Source organism: Schistocerca gregaria, chromosome 1, assembly GCF_023897955.1.
Source record: "Schistocerca gregaria isolate iqSchGreg1 chromosome 1, iqSchGreg1.2, whole genome shotgun sequence".
Classification (NCBI taxonomy): domain Eukaryota; kingdom Metazoa; phylum Arthropoda; class Insecta; order Orthoptera; family Acrididae; genus Schistocerca; species Schistocerca gregaria.
In genome coordinates this window covers 1,125,516,836-1,125,542,882 of record NC_064920.1, presented here as the reverse complement: position 1 = coordinate 1,125,542,882, position 26,047 = coordinate 1,125,516,836, and the positions used below count along the sequence as shown (strand labels likewise).

Genomic DNA, 26,047 nt, shown 5'->3' with positions numbered 1-26,047 from the left:
ATTGTTTAATTGATGCATGTTGTTCTTTGTTCGTTTGCTCTGGGATGTTTGAGTCCATTACTGTATTTTCTTCTTCTTCTGATTGCACATTATTTTGTTCCAGTATTTGTTGTACTTGTTGTTTGACGTTTTCTAATTCTGACTGGGGTATCCTGTATTTTTTTTTATTACACGGATCTGCTCAGCTAGTCGTCGTCCTGTTAAAAATTTTAATTCTGGGTATCTGATAATAAATGTTGTGTATACTTGTGATCTGTGTCCAGTTGTGTTGTTTCCTAAGTTTGTTGCTTGGTAATAACAGAACTCGAGGTGTCGGTTAACTTCATCTGACCATCTCATCCTCTGTCTTTCTTTTCCTTCTAGAATGGTTGCAGGAAGCATATCCTGCAAAACACCTCTATTTGGATTTAAATCACTTTCCATGTGGCTAGCAGTGTCATTACCATTGTGGACAGGCACAGGGTTCAAGCGTCATCGCTGACGATGACAGCACTTGTCCGAGGCTTCATTAGTTCTGTCCCGAACCAACTAAAATGGGGGGTTAGCCATATCAGTGGTTTGTTCTTTTTGTTGCCTTTTATGACTGGCAGAACATACCGGAGGCTTATTCTTTTCCCGGGCCTCCACGGGTATTATTATTATTATTATTATTTCTTTCTTATCTCAGACGTTATGTCTGGTCAAAAGTGGAAAGTGACGCGGACCTTGATCAAGCGTGACATCCTTTTAACTGTACGGTATATGTTATATTGCATTTAGGAACTTTTGGGTAATTGAACATGTATCAATAATTACGGATTTCTGTAGCTGTATATACAAGTTTGGATGTACTTGTATTGCATTGATTTACTGTTGGATATTGTGTGTTATGACTCCTGTAGTTGATAGTATAATTGCTATAATGTCAACTTTATCCTGATGCCACATACCCTCGACTTCCTCAGCCAGTTGGATGTATTTTTCAATTTTTTCTCCTGTTTTCTTTTGTATATTTGTTGTATTGGCTATGGATATTTCCATTAATTGTGTTAATTTCTTCTTTTTATTGGTGAGTATGATGTCAGGTTTGTTATGTGGTGGTGTTTTATCTCTTATAATGGTTCTGTTCCAGTATAATTTGTATTCATTATTCTCCAGTACATTTTGTGGTGCTTACTTGTATGTGTGAACGTGTTGTTTTACAAGTTTATGTTGTAAGGCAAGCTATTGATGTATTATTTTTGCTACATTGTCATTTCTTCTGGGGTATTCTGTATTTGCTAGTATTGTACATCCGCTTGTGATGTGATCTACTGTTTCTATTTGTTGTTTGCAAAGTCTGCATTTATCTGTTGTGGTATTGGCATCTTTAATAATATGCTTGCTGTAATATCTGGTGTTTATTGTTTAATCCTGTATTGCAATCATGAATCCTTCCGTCTCACTGTATATATTGCCTTTTCTTAGCCATGTGTTGGATGCGTCTTGATCGATGTGTGGCTGTGTTAGATGATACAGGTGCTTGCCATGTAGTGTTTTCTTTTTCCAATTTACTTTCTTCGTATCTGTTGATGTTATGTGATCTAAAGGGTTGTAGAAGTGGTTATGAAATTGCAGTGGTGTAGCTGATATATTTATACGAGTGATTGCTTTGTGTATTTTGCTAGTTTCTGCTCGTTCTAGAAAGAATTTTCTTAAATTGTCTACCTGTCCATAACGTACGTTTTTTATTTTGATAAATCCCCTTCCTCCTTCCTTTCTGCTTAACGTGAATCTTTCTGTTGCTGAATGTATGTGATGTATTCTATATTTGTGGCATTGTGATTGTGTAAGTGTATTGTGTGCTTCTAGGTCTGTGTTACTCCATTTCACTACTCCAAATGAATAGGTCAATATTGGTATAGCAACAGTATTTATAGCTTTTGCTTTGTTTCTTGCTGTCAATTCTGTTTTCAGTATTTTTGTTAGTCTTTGTCTATATTTTCCTTTTAGTTCTTCTTTAATATTTGTATTATCTGTTCCTATTTTTTATCTGTATCTTAGATATTTATAGGCATCTGTTTTTTCCATCACTTCTATGCAGTCGCTGTGGTTATCCAATATGTAATCTTCTTGTTTAGTGTGTTTTCCCTTGACTATACTATTTTTCTTACATTTGTCTGTTTACTATTACTGCATTACTATTACTAACAGTATCTGTTTTGTAAACCCTTTCACCTCCTCCTTCCTGTAAAGTTCTCTCTAAACATCCTGACTGCTTTCATCAGTTACAAATTTGAACTGCAGAAGTTTTCTTTCATGATCTAAACTTAACTGATTCTTTACTTCTCATCTCATATGGTAAGTCTCCCCTAAGCCGTGGTTCTGGGGGACTTTCCTGAAACCTACCCTTTTTCCTAGACCTCTCCAGTTCTTTTCCTTCACCCTTCTTCCTTCCCCTTCAACCCTTCTGCCTGAAGGAGTCACTGGCTCTGAAGCTTGCAGATCAACAGTCTTATGTGTGTGTTCTGCCACCGCTAGGTGAGTAGATTTTTTCTCTATCCAATTAAATAATTTTATCAATAATTGATTGTTTTCATTGTCATAAACAAACTGGTTTACACATTCTATTGGCTATATCTGACCATTATAAGCAGGTAAAACAATTACTGCATTTACAACTGAATTCAGTTTTACCTTCCTCACAATTCTTAGTGTAGGAACTAGTGCAAAGTTGGACATCAACAACTCTTAACTGCACAGAGACACAGTACTGCCTGACATAAATCATCATTAAATATTTACAAATGATGACCCTCCTGCCACTTCTACACAGTCTTATTAACAGTGTAATTACTTGATGGAACTTAAAATTATGTACTACATATTTGTGGTCATTGTATCTTGGCTGCTAGTTTAAGGCTGTTTATATTTCAGATAGGAATTCTTATCTGTATTTTGCAACTAGTTTCTTAAATATTTTTGGCATAATTGCTTTAAGTACCTTCAGGGACCATCAACAGCCATTATTAATTATAGTTATTTCCTTACTTCAAACATTGTTTTGAGTCATTTAGTTTATATATGTAATGTTTGGTTAGCTCCATCTAAAGGTGTCTGGCTCTGAAACAACATTCTGTTGTGAAACAAAAATACAAAATAAAATGTTTTTCACTGAGGGTCTGTATACCATCAGTACTGTTACAGTGCATGTTTCCATATCGACTATTTTGTAGGTGCAATTAGCGTCTATAAATTATCTAGTTTTCTAAATTTATGATTAGAAAAACAGTGGCAATGAAGTCAGTAACAATTCTTACTGCAAACAAATCTTTCTCACAGTATATAAGCAACTGTTATCCAATGACAATTGTCAAGGTACTTTCATAAATGAAAAGTAAGTAGTTCCATTAAAGACACCTAAATAGTATATCAGTATAAGGTGTTAATTTAAATTACAAATAATCTACAGCAGATTACTGTCCACAAAGAGTATTGTTAAGACTCCATTCAGAAATAGTTTCTGGCAATTATTAGAAATCAAATTCATGAAGCTGCTCCTTTCTGTTGAAATCTTATCGAACACGATGTATGAATTAAGAAGTGAATGAATTAATTTGCTATTGTTAATGCTCATCATCAAATCCTCTCGGCTTGGTAGACCACTCATAGAAATCACTTGTTACGGGCGAAAACTTAAAGAAGTCATTTTCTGCTGTAGAGTAATTTCACTTTAGGACACAGTGGATAATCTACTTTTAGGTTATGGTGCACAGAACTGTGATCTACATTCGACTATGGAACTGCCTCATTGGTAACTGCCCATTGCTTTTATTATTTATTGATCTGCTACAATTATACAGTGGGTCTGGTGTAGAGTCATGAACAGAACTGGTTTCATCCTGTCCAGCCCATGTTTCGCAGCCTGACCCATACGGGCCATGGGCTGGTCCGCTAGGCTGGTGAGCTGAGCACAGAGTACACAGCCAGAACCAGTGAGCTGACACGACCCGGCGGCCCACTGCTTCCCCAGCCCACTGGACTACACACACCGTGGCTACAAGCGGTGCAACCTGCTCCTTTATAACTCTGCCGTGTTACACTCTTAGACAGCATGCCCACCAACATGGAGTGACAAACAATGTGATGCTTTCAGTAATGGGAATAACCAAATGCAAATCAATTCTGTTGGTTGTTGGAAAACAATGGACTCATTCACTTCTAGGTTCAGAGGTTGAATTAAAATCATTTATTCTTTTGACTGAAACTTGTCTTTTGGAGCAATTCAATGACACCATTGCCACTCCCTGTTACAGTTTCTGATATTGACTGAATTACTCATTCCTTCTTTTCAACTGAAACCAGTCTGTAGTTTTTCTGTCATTTGGAACATGTTTCTGTTCTTTCAATTGAAATGGTTTTATTTGACTCAGCAGTCATTCTTCACAGTAAAACCAGTCTTTACTACTCTCCTTACAGATGAATACAGATAATTCCATGATGATATTTGTATCCGACTTAATGGTCTGAGTGTTTTGTTTTGTAGTGCAAAAAACAACTGGGGTCATATGCACCCAAGTCAAAACTAGAGAATACGAACACAGAGAGGAGTTAAAAGACTATGTCAGTCCCACTTGACAGAATAGAAGACAGCTAAAAACAGACATGTGGAAAAAGGGCTAAAACAGGCACCATACAGAAATGGAGGTCAAAAACTAAAAATTAAATGGTCTTTGCCTTATTGCTTTGGCAGATAAAAACTAAAATGCTGTTAACAGCCAGCACACATTATCTGCTAAAATGGCTGATAAATCAGATGGCAAACCCAAGCTGGAACTTAAATGGTTTAAAAAAGACACTCCATCATGAATTAGCAGACAGTTAAAATTTGTGAACAATGGGTACAAAGCAAATGACAATGTCTAAAAAGGCAGTGCCCAATACACAGCCGAGTTCAAATAATCTCCTCCTGGTGGGAGGGACGAGAGGAGGTCGTCCAAGACGTTGGGAGAGGCTTAATAAGCAAGAGCTTATTCCCGTGAAGGGAGGACCATTGGTGATACCAAAGGGACACTACCTCCTGACAAACAGTAATGCATAGATTGTTGGAGGAAATATAGGTATGCACAGGCTGAGGTATGAGGACTGCACCCTTGGCAGCAGCGTCGGCAGCCTTGTTTGCTGGCAGACCAACATGACCAGGAGCCCACAGAAACAAAAGTGAGCCAGTGACAATTTTCCTGGACCCGTTGCACTAAGGGATAGGCAGTATACAGCACACACAGACTTTGAAGGGCACTGAGTGAGTCTTGAGTTGAGGACACAGTTGAATTACTGTGCCACTGGATGTACTCTGCGGCCTGATACAAGGTGAAGAGCTTGGCTGTAAATACTGAGGAGTGTGCCGGAAGCTGATATTGAAAGACACGGGTGCCAATGATGAAGGCAAACCTGACCCCATGGTCAGTCCGAGAGCCATCAGTGAATACAAAGGTACTATCATGAAGTTCCATGCGAAGGTCGTGAAACTGAAGGCGATAGACCGAGGTTGAAGTAGTGTCCTTAGGAAGGCCCAGGTAAACATGGGTCACTTCATGAAGCCAATGTAATGAAGGGTTCACACCCATCAGGAAAGTTGCAGGTAGTTTGAAGTTAAGCTGCCGTAGCAAGTGCCGAAAGCAGACTCCAGGAGGTAACAGAGAAGAGGGACAAGCCCCATACTGACGGTAAAAGGAATCGTGAATGGAGGCAGCACAGAAGGAGTGGCCACACATGGCAGACAAACAGCATGCATACCTGCTGGGGAGAAAGTCAAGGCAGTAGGACAGTGGTAGTTCAGCAGCTTCAGCATACAGATTCTCGACCGGGCTGGTGTAAAAGGTGCCCGTGGCCAAATGGATGTCATGATGGTGGATAGTGTTGAGACGGCGTAAGAGTGATGGGTGTGCAGACATGTAAACAAATCATAAGAATGATGGGTGTGCAGACATGTAAACAAAGCATAAGAGGGATGAGTGTGCAGACATGTAAACAAAGCATAAGAGGGATGAGTGTGCAGACATGTAAACAAAGCACCCATAACCGAGTTTTGAACAGACAAGGGACCAATACAAAAGGAGAAGGGTGGTTCGATCGGCACCCCAAGAAGTAGCATTGAGGACACACAGGGCATTGAGAGAGCACATGCAGTGGGCTGCCAGGTAAGATACATGGGAGGACCAAGAGTGTTTCCTATCGAGTATGAGCCCCAGGAATTTCATAGTTTCAATGAACATAAGGGCAACAGGCCCAAGATGTAGAGATAGTGGGAGAAACCATTTGCACTTCCAGAAATTCTTACAGATGGTTTTGTCAGTGGAAAAGCGAATGCCATTGTCAATACTCCATTACTAAAGATGATCAAGATAGCGCTGAAGATGCCGCTCAGTGAGATAGGTCCATGGAGAACTGCAATAGATGGCGAAACGTCAACAAATAGGCGGCAGGAGACAGGCCATTATAGGTTTAATGGCGATAGCAAAGAGGACGATGCTCAGGACGGAACCCTGAGGCATACCATTTTCCTGGATAAATTTGTCCAACAAGCCAGAACCCACAAACACCTTGAAAACTCGGTCTTGTAAAAATGTCGAAAGAAAACAGGGCAGGCGCCCATGGAAGCCCCACATGTAAAGAGTACAGAGGATACCTGTTCTCAAGCAGGTGTCGTAGGCCTTCTCCAAATTGAAAAACATGGCCAGTCTGGGATTTCTGCAGAAAACCCTTTATGACATGGGTGGACAAAGTAATGAGATGGTCAACTGCAGAACCCTGCACTCAAAATACACACTGTGCATTCGTTAGTAAATGGCGAGACTCAATCCTCCACACCAGCTGGGCATGAATCATACATTCCATCACCTTGCAAATGCAGCTGGTAAGAGAGATGGGGCAGTAACTAGAAGGAAGGTTTTTGCCCTTATTGGGCTTACATATGGGTAGGACGATGGCTTCAGGCCAGGGTCTAGGAAATGTGCCCTCTGCCCAGATGTGGTTGTCCATGTTAAGCAGAAAGTGCTTGCCTGCAAGAGAAAGGTGCTGCAAAATCTGAATGTGGATTGCATCTGGCCCTGGGGCAGGGATGAACTGAGAGCGACATCTAGCTCTCTCATAGTAAAGGTGGCATTGTAGCAATCACGATTCTGAGAAGAGAAGGGTATCAGCAAAGCCGCCTCCACTCGTTTCCGATGGAGGAAGGCAGGATGATAGTGGGAAGAGCTCGAAAAATCCACAAAATGGCGGCCCAAGGCATTGGAGATAGCAATAGGGTCCACAATGACATTGTCTGCTATTGTCAGACTGGAAATTGGGGAATGGAGTTTGGTTACAGAGAGCCATCGGAGGCTGGCCAACACGATAAAAGAAGGTGTGAAACTGTTAAAAGAACTAGTGAATGAAATCCAGCTAGCTTTTATGCTATACCTGAAAAGGAACTAAAAAATGTAATTTAATCTCAAAGATACAAGAAGAAAATTTGTTCAACTGTCATACCAGAGGAACATGACAACACATTGCTCACATCTGTTTATAATGAATGCAGTTTGCCAGCGTAGGGTGGCAGTTAAAAATGTGGCGAGCACATCTCTGTGAGGGAATTGTGTCTCGACATGCCTCAGTCCACCTAGGGACTGGGACATGACGTGGTAAAGGGGAAGGGTGGGGGATGGAATGTTCGGCAGCAGTAAGGATAACATTTGTGACTTATTGTATCTGGTCATCATAACTGGGGAAATCTTGTTCTTTGAGGGTCACCAGGGAGGAGTAAAGCAGCCACTCAGCATTAGTAAGCTGCCATTTAGGCATGCACGCAGATGAGATAGGAGTCAGCAAATGGCTAGCACATGGGAAATGGTCGCTCGAGTAGGTGTCAGAAAGAATCACTCAAGACAAGGGACAAGCTGTGCAGTGCACAAGGAGAGGTCCAAATGGGAATAGGTGTGCAAGGAGTTGGAAAGGAAAGTGGGTGCTCCTGTGTTAAGGCAGAAGAGGTTAAATTGGTTAAGATGATTAGCCAAGAGGGCACCTCTCCGACAGGTCCTGGGAGAACCCTAAAGGGGATGATACGCATTAAAGTCCCCGAGTAGCAAAAATGGGGAAGGTAGCTGCCCAGTAAGTTTAAGGAAGTCCGCGTTGCTGACAATGAATGATGACGGGACATATATGGTAAAGAGGGAGAAAGTCAGGTGAGGAACAAAAAGGTGAACTGTAACAGCTTGAAGATTAGTAGTTAGGGAGATGGGGTTACTATGAATGTCATCCCCGCATGAGCAGCATGACGCCCCTATGATATGGAATCGCGACTTCAGGGGTAAGGCCAAAACAAGTAAGAAACGTGTAAGCTCAAAGCAGTGATGGTGCAATTTCATTTCCTGAAGGCAAAGTGCAAGGGGAGGCTGCAATGCTGAAAGCAGCCATAAATCCTCTTTGTGGGACTGAAGGCCATCAATGTTCCATTGGAAGAGTGTCATGACAAGGGGCGGGGGAGGGGGTCGAAGTCACCTTGGCAGCTACCTGTAACACCATCGCTTAGACACTACATACCTTTTGTCGATTCATTTTGCTTTCTGTTTCGTTCAACATTCCATTTTTGAGCTTCTGTAATTATTCTATGATTAATTCAGTACTGTATTAAAATAAGTACTTTTTTCTTTGTGGAAACTTTGATGTCCTGGTTTAATCATATGTAATGTAATGTCTTTATTATTTAAATTCTTTGCCCCATTTGGAGGGGACAAAACTTACTGTATATAATTGTAATTTCTGTGTGAATATTTATTTTTATTTAATATGTTTGGTTGCTGTTATGTAATTGCTGATTGTTACTTAGGGTTCTTGGAGTTATTCTGTTTGTAAAAGATGGTGTGGTTCCCCTCGGGAACAGAACTGTGTATCATGCGCAAAAAGTGGCATGGATAGAAAGGTGGAACAAAGAGCCAGTCGGGGACGAGCTACTGAAACGCTATCAGCTCGTGTAAACATTGTGATTTGTGCTGGTGCTGAGAGGGGCTTTTAGTGCCATTTCAACATGTGTCAAAGCCTTGGATGAATGGAGTAATATGCTGGTAATACTCTGAAATGGATATCTATCTTCACCACCAAGGAATGACAGAGTCCAGCCTGTCTATCTGCACCTTCATTCAACAACATGCACTCGCCACCACATTGCGCAGTTCCTGAAAAGGGACCAGGAAATAATAGAATTGTACAGTGAAAGAACAGCTCATTGGATTTTTCAGTGTGCTCAAATATAAGGTAACTTATACCTGAACACTTGTACCTATCCTGATTTTTTATCCTCAGTCACTTATCCAATCAGGGTACTACCTATGTTAAAGTGCTTACCAAGTGTCCTAATTGAAAGGATATCAAAGCCCAGTGTGTTATATTAAAAGGCCTCTTTAAAACATTAAAAGTTTTGGTAGAAATTAATGTGGATAAAAAATGTGCCATGGTAACTGTTTGTTGAAGTAAATTTTGCAATCAAAGCTGTTGCTTAAAAATCTATGGGTTTTTAAAAATTATTGAAAATAAAGAAGCAGATAAATCCAATTAGGTCTTAAAACAGTTTGCTATTTCAAAGCTAATAAAATACTTACTCATACTGAGGCTACAAAATTGTGTTCAGTAAACGAATAATACAGCTTGTTGTCCACTGTACCACGTGAGTCAATGCCTGATGTTTTATGTTAACTTGTGTCGTACTGCAGTAACATGTCAAATTACTGATGAAAGTTTCATGGTTATGTTTGCTAAAATAAGGATCCCATGTGTATAGGAAAGTGCATATCATTAGTGTAATAGGACCTACAGTTTATTTATTGTGCTCACTAGTAGGAAACATTTGATAGATGGACCATTTGTTATTATTACAGTCACTGCTTTCAGTCATAGATTAGTGAGAAAGTGGTAGTGCATTTCATTAAAATTTCATAGAAGGGCATTTAGCTGAGAGAGACTTAACCTATGCCCAATTAATAATTTTGTAGTGAACTATGTTTACATTTTTTGTTAGATTGGAAAATGTTTCCAAAGTGAGACCGAACCTATGTCCAATTTATGATCCTATGGTGAATATTAATAGTAATATTGTTGAGACCATCCTGTTTGACTAGGCACTGAACACAATGGTATGTGTCAGTATCTGTTGTACTTAGGCAAATAGTTTGTTCTGCTCTGACTATCAGCTACAACATTAACATATGCTTGTGCTAGAGTTCATTGCACTCTCGTGTGGCAACGTATAGGTCATGTTTGTCCATTGAAGTTACTCATATTCATTTTCTTGAATAGGAATGTAACTAATTCTTATCCTAATTAGGTTGGTGACCATTTTCTTTATCATTTGTACAGTGTGGATAGGTAAATTTTGGATGTTACCGTTTAAACATATACGTAATTCTGACTTTCCCTTCCGATAAGCCGCTTCCGTTAAGTACATCATGATCAACATAACAAAATTCCTTCCAGAGGGTAACACTGCTCTGTTTCTTTATACTATAATTGCTTTGACTAATAATTTTGTGATACAATTTGCCTCCAGCTTTGAGGTTACGTGTAACAGTAGTGTTATATACCGAGTGACAGCTAGGGAAGAGGCGCTATTACAGGGCACAGAAGCAGGAGGATCCTGCTCCATGGGGTCCACAGAAACATCAGCTTGCTTGTGCAGTCAGTCTGTGCAGTCCAACGCTGAAAAGTGGTTGTCGGTGCACACCAGCGACACCATCAAAGGGGATCTTCGAGGCGGAGAAGACCGTTTGCCTTTGGTGGACTTCAAGCCTTTCCAGTTAGATGAAGACTTGGGTGTTGTTTGGCTGGAGGGATGGAAGAAGTCTTCAGGGGAGTACTACTACTACTGTCCTTTCTGGCCTACTGGTTGTGTAGCTGGTGGCTTTGCTCCCTGAGGTGAGAGTTTGATAGCTTGTTGCACACCTGGACCTTGGCACTGAGCGAATTCACAACCTCAGAGCAGAATTGGAGGTAGCATGACTGCATGTCATTGTCCCTGTCATTCATGGAGCGAAGGGTAACAAGAACAGAACTATAGGTACCAGATGGGAGAATGCAAGGTTGGTGACTAGCCAGTAACTTACGAGCGACTAGATAAGTCACCTTTTCCTTTACCCGGATCTCTTTAACAGCCCAATCATCAAGATACACTGGACAATCCCGAAAGGAGGCAGCATGGCCGCCATTGCAGTTTATGCAGCAGGTCGTAGGAGGTGGACAATTGCCCTCGCGGGCATCCCTATCAGAGGTGACACATTTGGCTGGGTGTTGACAAGACGTTCTAGTGTGGTTGAAACGATGACACTGGTAGCAGCGCATCAGGTTCGGAATGTACAGCCAGATGGTGATAATTTCATACCCTGCTTTGATCTTAGACAGAAGATCTATCAAAGGTGAGAAAAAGAGTGCAGGTGGGCACTAAGGAGGAATCTAAATTTTTCATTATGTGATGCATGGCAATGACACCCTGATCAGAGGGGTAAGATTGGATTTTGGCCTCCGCTAGACCTTCGAGCAAACTGGTGTAAATTACACCATGAGAAGAATTCAAAGTTCTACGGGCCTCGACATGAACAGGGTAACTGAAGAAGCAAGGCAGCAAGCTGGTGTTGTGCTTGAGAAACAGAAGTGGTCTCCAAAGCAAAGTGCCATTCCGTAAACAAGAGCGGGATTTCAAAGGGCCAGCAATTGCATCTACACCTTTCTGAATAATAAATGGATTTACCAAGGTGAAGGATTGACTGTCTTCAGTACACGAGACCACGAGGAACTGTGGTGCAGCGGGAAGGGTCTTTGAATTATTAGCTTCATTATGTTTACATTTTGTAGACGTTGAGTGGGAAGATTATTGACTTATCGTGAGGAAATCCCCACGACTGCCAGCATCCCTTCCAGCTGGGGGCCCTCTTCACAAAGGAGGCGTACCCACCTTAGGTGATTGTTCACACTTCAGGTCACACCTCCCGAACACCTGACAGAGTAACAAATCAGAAATTTGGGAAGGTTATAGCTCAGGCAATCACCTCTCTCTGGGCCTGGGAATTACATGTTACCCAGTCACCCAGTCAGACATGTGGGATGGCCTTCAGGAACGCACAGAGAGGAAGAAGAAAAAAGAGGATCCTCAAATGCCGAAGTGGAGTAACAAGAGGAGAAGGGAAACAAAGATACGAAAAGGGTAAATTTGTCTGAAGACTTGTACTAAACCATATCCTTTGTTTCAGGACAAAGAATCTGACTAAAACATAGTTCTACATTTTCAGCTCTTATTACAGTACGGAATACCAGTATTGGATTTTCATTAGTTGTCCATTTAACTGACTGACATCTTGGATTACAGCATTTTATGAACGAAAATCATGAAATAAAGAACTTTGACTACAAGGCCTCCCTACAATGAAAAAAATTTGAAAGCTTGGGGAACCACATATTTCTTTGTAATCCCAGCTTTTCTTTAATTTCAGTCTGTTTCACTATCTATGCATATTATAAAAGTGTTTCCATAGCATGAAAAGGATCATTGGTACTCACCATATAGCAGAGACACTGAGTTGCAGATAGGCACAACAAGAAGACTGTCAGAAAATGAGCTTTTGCCCACTAAGGCCATTGTCAAAAATATACAACAGGCAGGCAAATGCACACGCACACTCACACGTCCCATGCACACTGCTTTATGTGGTATGTATGTATCGGGGAGGTACGACACCTTCGCTTTTCTCTAGCCTTGAAATAGCGATACCTATAGTTCACCATAGGTTCCGAGAACACACCATTTTTTCCACATATAGGTATCATTACCAGAAGTAAAAAGCTACGAGTGACATAATAAGAATCCTTGGACTGGCTGGGATCAAACTCTGAACCTCTGGATTTTCAGTCTGGCAGTTCCCCACCAAGACACACTAATAATAACTTTCTCTAGTGATTAATGGGTCTTAAACTGCTGTAAGCCATTTGTCCTCACAAGGTAAATTTAACATAGTAATACCACTACAATAAAAAAGCTGCTGTTTTCTCAATTATATTGAATTATTGGATTATCGAGTGATCTGGCCTTGTAACATTAAACAAAATGGCCTTGTTGTGCTGGTACTGAAAATGACAAAGCAAGAGAAAACTACAGCTGCAATTTTTCCCAAGGGCATACAGCTTTACTGTGTGGTTAAATGATAACATCCTCTTGGGTAAAATATTCAGGAGGTAAAAATAGTCCCCCATTTGGATGTCTGGGCGAAGAATACTCAGGACGACATCATTATCAGGAGAAAGAAAACTGGTGTTCTACAGACTGGAGCATGGAATGTCAGATCCCTTAATCAGATACGTAGGTTAGAAAATTTAAAAAGGGAAATGGATAGGTTAAAGTTAGATATGGTGGACATTATTGACCTACAGTGGCAGGAGGAACAAGACATCTGGTCGGGTGAATACAGGGTTACAAATATAAAATCAAATAGGGGTAATGCAGGAGTAGGTTTAGTAATGAATAAAAACATAGGAGCACAGGTAAGCTACTACAAACAGCATAGTGACCACATTATTGTAGCTAAGATAGACATGAAGCCCACACCTACCACTGTACTACAAGTTTATATCCCAACTAGCTCCGCAGGTGAAAAAGAAATTGAAGAAATGTATGAGGAGATAAAAGAAATTATTCAGATAGTGAAGGGAGATGAAAATGTAGTAGTCATGGGGGACTAGAATTCGATAGCAGGAAAAGGAAGAAAAGAAAAAGTAGTAGATGAATATAAAATGGGGGAAAGCAATGAAAGAGGAAGTTTCCTGGTAGAATCGTGCACAGAGCATAACTTAATCATACCTAATACTTGGTTTAAAAATCCCGAAAGAAGGTTGTATATGTGGAAGAGGCCTGGAGACACTGGAAAGTTTCAGGTAGATTTTATAATGGTAAGACAGAGATTTAGGAACCAGGTTTTAAATTGTAAGATATTTCCAGGGGGGCAAATGTGGACTCTGACCACAATCTATTGGTTATGAACTGTAGATTAAAACTGAAGAAACTGCAAAAAGATGGGAATTTAAGGAGATGGGACCTGGATAAACTGAAAGAACCAGAGGTTGTAGAGTGTTCCAGAGAGGGCATAAGGGACGATTGACAAGAACAGGGGAATGAAATATGTAGAAGACGAATGGGTAGTTGTGAGATATGAAATAGTGAAGGCAGCAGAGGATCAAGTAGGTAAAAATGTGAGGGCTAGTAGAAACTCTTGTCTAACAGATAGGATATTGAATTTAATTGATGAAAGGAGAAAACGTAAAAATACAATACATGCAGTATGCAAAAAAGAATAAAATGTCTCAAAAATGAGATCGACAGGAAGTGCAATGTGGCTAAGCAAGGATGACTAGAGTACAAATGTAAGGGTGTAGAGGCATATGTCACTAGGGGGTAAGATAGATACTGCCTACAAGAAAATTAAAGAGACCTTTGGAGAAAAGCACAGATGAAAAACCAGTTCTGAGCAAAGAAAGGAAAGCAGAAAGGTGGAAGGAACATGCAGAGGGCCTATAAAAGCACAATGTACTTGAGGGCGATATTATGGAAATGGAAGAGGATGTAGATGAAGATAAAATGGGAGATACAATGCTGCATGAAGAGTACTTAAAGACCTAAGTAAAAATAAGACCCCAGGAATAGACAACATTCCATTAGAACTACTGATAGCCTTGGGAGAGCCAGCCCTGACAAAACTCGACCATCTGATGAGCAAGATGGATGAGACAGGTGAAATACCCTCAGACTTCAAGAAGAATATAATAATTCCAGTAACAAAGGAAGTGTTGACAGGTGTGAAAATTACCTATGTGAGGCAATACTAATCCTAGGACTTATCTTAGAAGATAGATTAAGGAAAGGCATCCTGCATTTCTAGCATTTGTAGACATACACAAAGCTTTTGGCAATGTTGACTGAAATGCTCTCTTTCAAATTCTGAAGTGGCAAGGGTCTAATACAGGGAACAAATGCTATTTACAATTTGTGCAGAAACCACATGGCAGTTATAAGAGTTGAAGGACATGAAAGGGAAGCAGTGGTTAGGAATGGAATGAGACAGGGTATAGCCTATCCCCAATTTTATTCTATCTTTCTATTTAGCAAGCAGTAAAGGAAACAAAAGAAAAATTTTGAGTAGGTATTAAAATCCAGGGAGAAGAAATAAAAACTTTAAGGTTCGCCGATGACATTGTAATTTGTGTCAGAGACAGCAAAGGACTTGGAAGAGCAATTGAATGGAATGGACAGTGTCTTTAAAGGAGGATATAAGCTGAGTATCAACAAAAGCAAAATTAGGATAATGGAATGTAGTCAAATTAAATCAGATGATGCTAAGGAAATTAGGTTAGAAAATGAGACACTTAAAGTAGTGAAGGAGTTTTGCTATTTGGGGAGCAAAATAACTGATGGTCCAAATAGAGATGATATAAAATATAGACTGACCATAGCAAGGGAAGCAATACTTAAGAGGAGAAGTTTGTTAACATTGAGTGTAGATTTAAGCATCAGAAAGTCTTTTCTGAAAGTATATATACATAGTATAGGCATGTATGGCCAATGGCCTTGCCGCAGAGGTAACACTGGTTCCCGTCAGATCACTGAAGTTAAGCACTGTAGGGCTGGGCTAGCACTTGGGTGGGTGACCATCCAGTCTGCAGAGTGCTGTTGGCAAGTGGGGTGCACTCAGCTCTTGTGAGGCAAACTGAGGAGCTACTTGATTGAGAATTACCGGCCATACTACTCTTACCTGCACAAGCTGCTTCATTTCCAAGTACCTACTGCAACCTACATCCTTCTGAATCTGCTTAGTGAATACATTTCTTGGTCTCCTCTATGGTTTTTACCTTCTACACTGCCCTCCAATACTGAACTGATGATCTCTTGATGCCTCAGAACATGTCCTTACAAACTATCCCTTATTTTAGTCAAGTGTGGCACAAATTCCTCTTCTCCCTAATTCTATTCAGTACCTCCTTAGCACCGTATTTTGAAAGCCTGTATTCTCTTCTTGTCTAAACTGTTTATTGTCTCTGTTTCACATCCATACATGGCAACACTCCATACGAATACTTCCAGAAATGACTTCCCGCAACTTAAATCTATACTCTACGTTAACAAATTTCTCTTCTTCAAAAACTTGCCATGGATAGTCTACAGTTTATATCCTCTGTACTTCAACCATCATCAGTTATTTTGCTCCCCAAATAGCAAAACTCATTTGCTACTTTAAGTGACATTTCCTAATCTTATTCCTCAGCATCACCTGATTTAATTCGGCTACATGCCATTTTTCTCGTTTTGCTTTTGTTGATGTTCATCTCTCATCCTCCTTTCAAGACACTGCCCATTCCGTTCAACTGCTCTTCCAAGTCCTCCGCTGTCTAACAGAATTACAATGTCGTCAACAAACCACAAAGTTTGTATTTCTTCTCCATGGATTTTAATTCCTTTTTCAAATTTTTCTCTTGTTTCTTTTACTTCTCGCTCAATGTATAGATTGAATAGCTTTAAGGCTAGGCTACAGCCCTGTCTCACTCCCTTCCCAACCACTGCTTCCCTTTCATGCTCCTTGACTCTTATAACAGCCACTTGGTTTCTGCAAAAATTGTACACTGCCTTCTGCTCCCTGCATCTGATCCCTACCACCTTCAGAATTTGAAAAGGAGTACTCTAGTAAACATTGTCAAAAGCCTTCTCTAAGTCTACAAATAGTAGAAATGTTTGTTTGCCTTTCCTTAGTCTATCTTCTAAGATAAGTCCTAGGGTCCATATTGCCTCACATGTTTCTATGGAATACAAACTGATCCTACCAAGGTTGGCTTCTACCAGTTTTTCCATTCATATGTTTGTTAGTATTTTGCAGCCGTGACTTACTAAACTGATAGATAGGCAATTTTCACACCTGTCAACACTTTCTTTGGTATTGGAATTATTATTTTCTTCTTGAAGTCTGAGGGTATTTCGCCTGTCTCATACCTCTTGCTCACCAGATGGTAGAGTTTTGTCAGGACTGGCTCTCCCAAGGCTGTCAGTAGTTCTAATGGAATGTTGTCTACTCCCAGCGGCTTGTTTCGACTTAAGTCTTTCAATGCTCTGTCAAACTCTTCACGCAGAATCATACCTCCCATTTCGTCTTCATCCACATCCTCTCACACTTCCATAATATTGTCCTCAAGTACAGACCCTCTATATGCTCCTTCCACCTTCGTGCTTTCCCTTCCTTGCTTAGAACTGGGTTTCCATCTGAATTCTTTATACTCATAGAAGTCGTTCTCTTTTCTCCAAAGGTCTCTTTAATTTTCCTGTAAACAGTATATATCTTACCCTAGTAATAAACGCCTCTGCGTCCTTGCATTTGTCCTCTAGCTATCCCTGCTTAGCCACTTTGCACTTCTTGTTTAACTTTTTTTGAGATGTTTTTATTCCTTTTATGCTTATTATATTTACTGCATTTTTACATTTTCTCCTTTCATCAGTTACATTCAATATCCCTTCTGTTACCCAATGATTTCTACTAGCCCTTGTCTTTTTACCTACTTGATCCTCTGGTGCCTGCACTATTTCATCTCACAACTACCAATTCTTCTTCTCCACATTTCTTTCCCTTGTTCTTGTCAATAGTCCCTTACGCTCTCTCTGAAACACTCTACAACCTCTGGTTCTTTCAGTTTATCCAGATCCCATCTCCTTAAATTCCCACCTTTTTGCAATTTCTTCAGTTTTAACCTACAGTTCGGAGTCCACATCTGCCCCTGGAAATGTTTTACAATTTAAAACCTGGTTCCTATATCTGTCTTTCAATTAGATAATCTATCTGAAACCTTCCATTGTCTCCAGGCCTCTTCCATGTATATAACCTTCTTTCAAGATTTTTAAACCAAGTCCTAACTATGATTAAGCTATTCTCTGTGCAAAATTCTACCAGGTGGCTTCCTCTTTTATTCCTTACCATATTCACCTACTACTTTTCCTTCTCTTCGTTCTTCTGTTATCGAATTCTAGTCCCTCATGACTTAAATTTTCGTCACCCTTAACTATCTGAATAATTTCTTTTATCTCATCATACATTTCTTCATCTCTTCGTTGTCTGCGAAGCTAGTTGGCACATAAACTTGTATTCCTGTGGTAGGCGTCAGCTTCGGGTCTATCTTGGCTACAATAATGCGTTCACTATGCTGTTCATAGTATCTTACCCACACTCTAATTTTTTTATTCATTACTAAACCTATTCCTGCATTACCCCTATTTGATTTTGTATTTATAACCCTGTATTCATCTGACCAGTAATCTTGTTCCTCCTGCCACCATACTTCAATAATTCCCACCATATCTACCTTTAACCTATACATCTCTCTTTTTAAATTTCCTAGCCTACCTACCCGATTAAGGGATCTGACATTCCACGCTCAACACCAGTTTTCTTTCTTCTGCTAATGACGTCCTCCTGAGTATTCCCTGCCCGGAGACCTGTATGGTTGTGTTGATTTGGGGGAGGAGACCAAACAGCGAGGTCATTGGTCTCATAAGATTAGGAAAGGATGGGGAAGGAAGTTGGTCATGCCCTGTCAAAGGAACCATCCTGGCATTAGCCTGAAGCGATTTATGGAAATCACAGAAAACCTAAATCAGGATGGCTAGACGCACAATTGAACCATCATTTTCTTAAATGCGAGTCCAGTTTGCTAGCCACTGCGGGAGATTCGAATGTGGGACTGTTTTACTTTCAGAATAGTTTACCCAAGAGGACTTCATCATCATTTAACCATACAGTAAAGCTGCATGCCCTCGGGAAAATTATGCTTTCAGCTGTTTGCATTACCAGCACACAAAGGCCGTTGGTTAATGTTACACGGCAACGTCAGTCAATCATCCAGACTGTTGCTACTGCAACTACCGAAAAGGCTGCTACCTCTCTTTAGGAATCACACATTTGTCTGGCCAGTCAACAGATACCCCTCCATTGTGGTTGTACTGAGTGTACGGCTATCTGTAGTGCTGAGGCATGCAAGCCTCTCCACCAGCGGCAAGGTCCAGGGTTCATGGACGGGGAAGGGATTACAATAGACACATCAGAGAGAATTTCAAACATGTTAGGAGAAACAAACTTGTTAGTAAATGGAAAACACACAGGTTATGAAAGACTTGGAAAGGAATGACATAAGAGACGTAGTAGTAGTAGTACAGGAAAGAGGGAAGAAATTTAAAAACTGGGAGGATTTCATGGCAACAGGGAAAGAACTGATACAAAGTCATCTGAAGACAGAAAAAATAAACATGGTGAAATACTGAAGGATTACTGGAAAAGAAAGAAGAACAAAGGATTCAAAATTGAAATTGCAACATAGTCCGCAATACTTTGGAATTCCTCCTTGCCTTGCGTATCTTCTCCGCTGTCCTTTGCCATAATCCTTTCCCTTTACCCTTTCACCCATACACTTGAGCTTCAAGCTTGATACGCGAATGGAAAGAACTGGGCAAAGACAAGAACACACACTATTTTAGATCCCATTTCAATTTGCTGTATTGTTATAGTGTTAACCTCTTCCAGTTGTGGGTTTATTTTGAGACTGCTTACTTTGCCTTTCCGTCCTCTGGTTTTATGTGAAGAAGTGACCAGATTATGGATCAAAAGGTCTTGAATTTGATCCCAGTTCAGTCCTAGGATTTTTATCTGACATTTATCAGCTCTTTCATCCCCGGAAATGTAAAAAAAGCCGAGTTGCATCATGGTTTGGATTCCACAAATTTTTGGTCTCTCAATAATTGAGCAACTCAGTTCAAGATGGAGGAGGACAATGGCATACTAACTCCAATAGGACCATGCCTAGTAAAGCCCTGTGGCATCAAGAGTAAGGGGAGTAAGGTAAAAAGTGCAAGAAATTATGGTAAATCAGTAATACAAACAAAGCAGCAGAAAGTAGCGTGGCTGAAAGCAAAGTGAATCACTTTACTACAGTGAGAGGATCATGTTGCCACCCAAATGACATCACCGTCACCATATTTGATATGTGATAGCTCAAGAGGCTGGGTTCTTGTTGAGAGCAAATGGCTTTATTAAGCAGAGGGATAATATTCAACTTTTATGTTCTAAAAGTGTAAAGCGAGTACTTAATCTGTAAGGAAGTGTTAATCATATTTTGACTTGGGTTTTTCCTATTGATGAAATTAATTTTTTTTTTTTAAAGCTGGAACTACTGGTACTAATGAGTTATTTTTACATCATTAATAGTTTAGTTAGAGCGCTAATGTAACAGTCTTTAAGGTTTCCTATGTAAGAATTATTAGCCATCTCAACACCGCATATCAAGTAAATCCACATTTAGCACCAAACTGCAATACATAATGATTATATGAAGCATGGAGAGTGTATAAAAGGTCCAGATTATACAGGGTGTTACAAAAAGGTATGGCCAAACTTTCAGGAAACATTCCTCACACACAAAGAAGGAAAATATGTTATGTGGACATGTGTACGCAAACGCTTACTTTCCATGTTAGAGCTCATTTTATTACTTCTTTTCAAATCACATTAATCATGGAATGGAAACACACAGCAACAGAACATACCAGTGTGACTTCAAACACTTTGTTACAGGAAATGTTCAAAATGTCCTCCGTTAGTGAGGATACATGCATCCACCCTCCATCGCATGGAATCCCTGATGGCTTATTTTATCACACACGTCCACAATACAAGCACGAAGAGTCTCTACATTTGGTACCGGGGTTGCGAAGACAAGAGCTTTCAAATGCCCCCATAAATGAAAGTCAAGAGGGTTGAGGTCAGGAGAGCGTGGGGGCCATGGAATTGGTCCGCCTCTACCAATCCATCGGTCACTGAATCTGTTGTTGAGAACCGTACGAGCACTTTGACTGAAATGTGCAGGAGCTCCATCGTGCATGAACAACATGTGTCGTACTTGTAAAGGCACGTGTTCTAGCAGCACAGGTAGAATATCCCGTATGAAATCATGATAACGTGCTCCATTGAGCGTAGGTGGAAGAAACTAAAATGAGCTCTAACATGAAAATTAAGCATTTCCGGACCCATGTCCACATAAAATCTTTTCTTTATTTGTGTGTGAGGAATGTTTCCTGAAAGTTTGGCCGTACCTTTTTGTAACACCCTGTATAAAGCACGACAATTATATTAATGAATTACTCCAATTGCTTCCTTTAGATCCGTAACATTTTTCCTCACAAACAGGGAAAATGCCAAACATATCAGGAAAAATAAAATTTTTGCCTAATTTGCCATGCTAGTATTTCAACAGAATTTGCTGTATCCTTAGGTATAAATCTTTTTATGTAAATATAAATGCAAACTAAACAATGTCACTGGTTTAATAAAAATTTATTTCGAAAAAAATAAATATTTGAACAACTGTACTGTTTATGCATTAACATTAAACAATACTGATTTGCGTTCTTATCAGAAAATACAATTTAATAAGTAGCAACAAACATTTCTTACACACAAACACATACAAAGCTTATAGTGTCCCACAGGGACAGAGCAACATTCGTTGAAAATCTGCTCTCTGAACATGTCAGATGCAAATCATAACTGCATTTATGTAACACCAGTGCAAAGTAGAGCCACTGTTGTTGACACAATAAAATACTGATGAAAACAATAAACCTAAGCAATATTAACTATCAACTAGGCCATTCATGACCTAGTGAAATGAAAGTCTGAATACTGGAGCACATAGTGCCATCTAGTTTAAACACCTGATAATAGTTCACATAATATGCACACTGAAGAGACATGTGCTAAACTCTCATCAGGTTATTCAGTAGAGACAGAATAAATATTTTTCATTGTCTTGCTTTTTCTCAAACTCAATCAATGCCAAAAACATCGCCGCGTTTTCTGTAGTCTGCATTTGCAAATATATACTCCGCTTCTTTTGCTATTGCACATATTATTGATCCTCTACTCTTATAGCGATCCGTAAGATGACCAAGCTTTTCCAATCCCTTTATCACTTGCTGGAAGAAGAAAAGAAACAATAATAATAATAATAATAATAATAATAATAAACCTGCTACTATCGTACAGTAATAAACCTTATTGCTACAACAAGTATTAGTCAATGGGAAGTGAAACTGCTTGGGCATGTAAAGGCACTTCAACAAAGGAAATGAATAATGTGGGGCTGCAAGAGTTATTTTCTCAAATCATATATAGATCAACATTTTTCCCATTTCTTATCAACTAATAACAGGGAATGCAATTTCCTGAAGTGAAACAACCACAAGTACTTCCATCAAAAGAGAAGGGGCTGAGAATTTTGACATTTCCTCTACAATCCATGTCCTGGGTCATTTGTTGTGAATGCTAACTTCATCACAATCTTGTGTGCTTGCTTCACAATGCAGACAAGAGGCTTTCCCATCACCATCCAAAACATATTACCTTTCCTCCAGAACCCAACACTTAATTACTTCTTTCTATATCATTGACAAATGCTTTGTTCGTTCCACCTATTTGGCCGCCATGAACTCATCTCCCAACGTTGTCAACTCCTCAATTCATTGTTTCATTTCTTTTCTCTCGGTCATCATTTCATTAATCTATTTTACACTAATTGTCATCTATGTTCTTTTTCCTTTTAACATATATACTTATGCTGGTTATTTTCTCTTTCTCCCTCTGACTTATCAGCTTTATTATCAGCCAGCTATGACATAACTTCTCTGATCTGATTCTTCATAAATCCCATTGTTCCATTTACTTTTTCTTCTTTCTCAGGAAAAAATTTAAACACAGACTGAGCTTTCACTTCAGTGTATGCACTCAAATCAATCCCCTACACCTATTCTTACTCCCATTATTACCTGATAACAAAGCAATATTTTATTTTGTTTCTAGTTATTGTTTAATAACATATGTGGATAATAACGAAAAACAAACATTTTACATTTATTTGTGTTTCTACTGCTGCAAAATTGCAAGAATCACGAGTAAACTTTCTGAAAAATAGATGAATTTTTTTAAAATCTGTATTTGAAATTTTATTTTAATTCATTTTTACTTACATCAAGGACACCATATTCGTAACTCAGCTTCATTGGGTACAGCTGATGGTGAATTCTACTCGCGTCTACAGCTTCCTTAATATTATCTCCAAACCATAGATATCTCATGATAACCTGTTAATGAACCAAAAGATAGTATTTTTAACGATAGTAATTGTTTTCAGTAATTTAATACTATGAAATAACTGGATATTTAAGAGCCTCCCTAGTTATTACCTTTCAAAGTATTGTTTCCTTGGGTAACTAGTTCTACTAATCAATATTAAAGACTAGCACATGAGAGAGATGTTTGAAGCAAAAACAAAGATTCCAAGACTTACTAAGCGGGAAAGTGCCGGTAGATAGGCACAATGAATAAAACACACACACAGAATTTCGAGCTTTTGCAACCGGCGGCTGCTTCGTCAGGAAAGAGGGAAGGAAAAGGAAAGATGAAAGGATGTGGGTTTTAAGGCAGAGGGTAAGGAGTCATTCCAATCCCAGGAGCGGAAAGACTTACCTTAGGGGGAAAAAAGGATAGGTATATACTCGCTCGCTCGCTCGCGCGCGCGCGCGCGCGCGCCCACACACACACACACACACACACACACACAAGCAGACACACACACAAGCAGACATATTTAAAGGCAAAGAGTAATGGCAGAGATGTAAGTCGAGGCGGAAGTGTGGAGGCAAAGATGATGTTGAAAGACAGGTGAGGTATGAGTGGCGGCAACTTTAAATTAGCGGAGATTGAGGCCTGGTGGATAACGAGAAGAGGGGATATATTGAAGGGCAAGTTCCCATGTCCGGAGTTCGGATAGGTTGGTGTTGGTAGGAAGTATCCAGATAACTCTGACGGTGTAACACTGTGGCAAGATGTGCTGACCGTGCACCAAGGCATGTTTAGCCAAGGGGGTGATCCTCATTACCAACTAACACTGTCTGCCTGTGTCCATTCATGCGAATGGACAGTTTGTTGGTGGTCATTCCCACATAGAAAGCATCACAGTGTAGGCAGGTCAGTTGGTAAATCACGTGGGTGCTTTCACACGTGGCTCTGCCTTTGATCGTGTACACCTTCCGGGTTACAGGACTGGAGTAGGTGGTGGTGGTGGTGGTGGTGGTGGTGGTGGTGGGGTGCATAGGACAGTTTTACACCGGGGGCGGTTGCAAGGGTAGGAGCCAGAGGGTAGGGAAGGTGGTTTGGGGATTTCATAAGGATGAACCAAGAGGTTACAAAGGTTAGGTGGACGGCGGAAAGACACTCTTGGTGGAGTGGGGAGGATTTCATGAAGGATGGATCTCATTTCGGGGCAGGATTTTAGGAAGTCGTATCCCTGCTGGAAAGCCACATTCAGAGTCTGATCCTGTCCCGGGAAGTATCCTGTCACAAGTGGAGCACTTTTGGGGTGGTTCTGTGAGAGGTTCTGGGTTGAGGGGATGAGGAAGTGGCTCTGGTTATTTGCTTCTGTACCAGGTCGGGAGGGTAGTTACGGGATGCGAAAGCTGTTTTCAGGTTGTTGGTGTAATGGTCGAGGGATTCAGAACTGGAGCAGATTCGTTTGCCACGAAGGCCTTGGCTGTAGGGAAGGGACCGTTTGATGTGGAATGGGTGGCAGCTGTCATAATGGACGTACTGTTGCTTGTTGGTGGGTTTGATGTGGACGGATGTGTGAAGCTGGCCATTTGACAGATGGAGGTTAACGTCAAGGAAAGTGGCATGGGATTTGGAGTAGGACCAGGTGAATCTTTTGGAACCAAAGGAATTGAGGTTGGAGAGGAAATTCTGGAGTAGTTGTTCACTATGATCATGAAGATGTCATCAATAAATCTGTACCAAACTTTGCGTTGACAGGCTTGGGTAACCAAGAAGGCTTCCTCTAAGCAACCCATAAATAGGTTGGCATACGAGGGGGCCATCCTGGTACCCATGGCTGTTCCCTTTAATTGTTGGTATGTCTGGCCTTCAAAAGTGAAGAAATTGTGCGTCAGGATGAAGCTGGCTAAGGTGACGAGGAAAGAGGTTTTAGGTAGGGTGGCAGGTGATCGGCGTGAAAGGAAGTGCTCCATTTGCAGCGAGGCCCTGGACGTGCGGGATATTTGTGTATAGGGAAGTGGCATCAATGGTTACAAGGATGGTTTCTGGGGGTAACAGACTGGGTACAGATTCCAGGCATTCGAGAAAGTGGTTGGTGTCTTTGATGAAGGATGGGGGACTGCATGTAATGGGTTGAAGGTGTTGATCTACGTAGGCAGAGATACGTTTTGTGGGGGCTTGGTAACCAGCTACAATGGGGCGGCCGGGATGTTTGGGTTTGTGAATTTTAGGAAGTAGGTAGAAGGTAGGAGTGCGAGGTGTCTGTGAGGTCAGGAGTTTGATGGAGTCAGGTGAAAGGTTTTGTAGGGGGCCTAAAGTTCTGAGGATTCCTTGAAGCTCCGCCTGGACATCAGGAATGGGATTACCTTGGCAAACTTTGTATGTAGAGTCGTCTGAAAGCTGACGCAGTCCCTCAGCCACATACTCCCGGCGATCAAGTACCACGGACGTGGAACCCTTGTCAGCCGGAAGAATGATGATGGATCGGTGAGCTTTCAGATCACGGATAGCCTGGGCTTCGGCTGTGGTGATGTTGGGAGTATGATTAAGGTCTTTCAAGAAAGATTGAGAGGCAAGGCTGGAAGTGAGAAATTCATGGAAGGTTTGGAGAGGGTGATTTTGAGGAAGAGGAGGTGGGTCCCACTGTGATGGAGGACGGAACTGTTCCAGGCAGGGTTCAATTTGGATACTGTCTTGGGGAGTTGGATCATTAGGAGTGGGATCAGGATTATTTTTCTTCGTGGCAAAGTGATATTTCCAGCAGAGACTACGACTGTAGGACAGTAAATCTTTGACAAGGGCAGTTTGGTTGAACCTGGGAGTGGGGCTGAAGGTGAGGCCTTTGGATAGGATAGATGTTTCGGATTGGGAGACGGGTTTGGAGGAAAGGTTAA

At 40.6% G+C, this 26,047-nt stretch overlaps 1 protein-coding gene across 6 annotated transcripts in view; it reads right to left on the bottom strand.

Annotated features, from left to right (window-relative positions):
• Window positions 1-21,367: 21,367 nt before the first annotated feature.
• LOC126283788 (scoloptoxin SSD14-like) overlaps window positions 21,368-26,047 on the bottom strand; it is a 506,030-nt gene continuing 501,350 nt past the window's right edge. For all 6 annotated transcript variants that reach the window (XM_049982303.1, XM_049982302.1, XM_049982301.1 and 3 more), the window contains 2 exons: window positions 23,075-23,188; window positions 21,368-22,024 (listed from right to left, as the gene is read on the bottom strand). In XM_049982303.1, coding sequence (XP_049838260.1) covers window positions 21,875-22,024; window positions 23,075-23,188 — 264 coding nt within the window. In that variant the 3' untranslated portion in view covers window positions 21,368-21,874. The remainder of the gene's footprint in view (window positions 22,025-23,074; window positions 23,189-26,047) is intronic.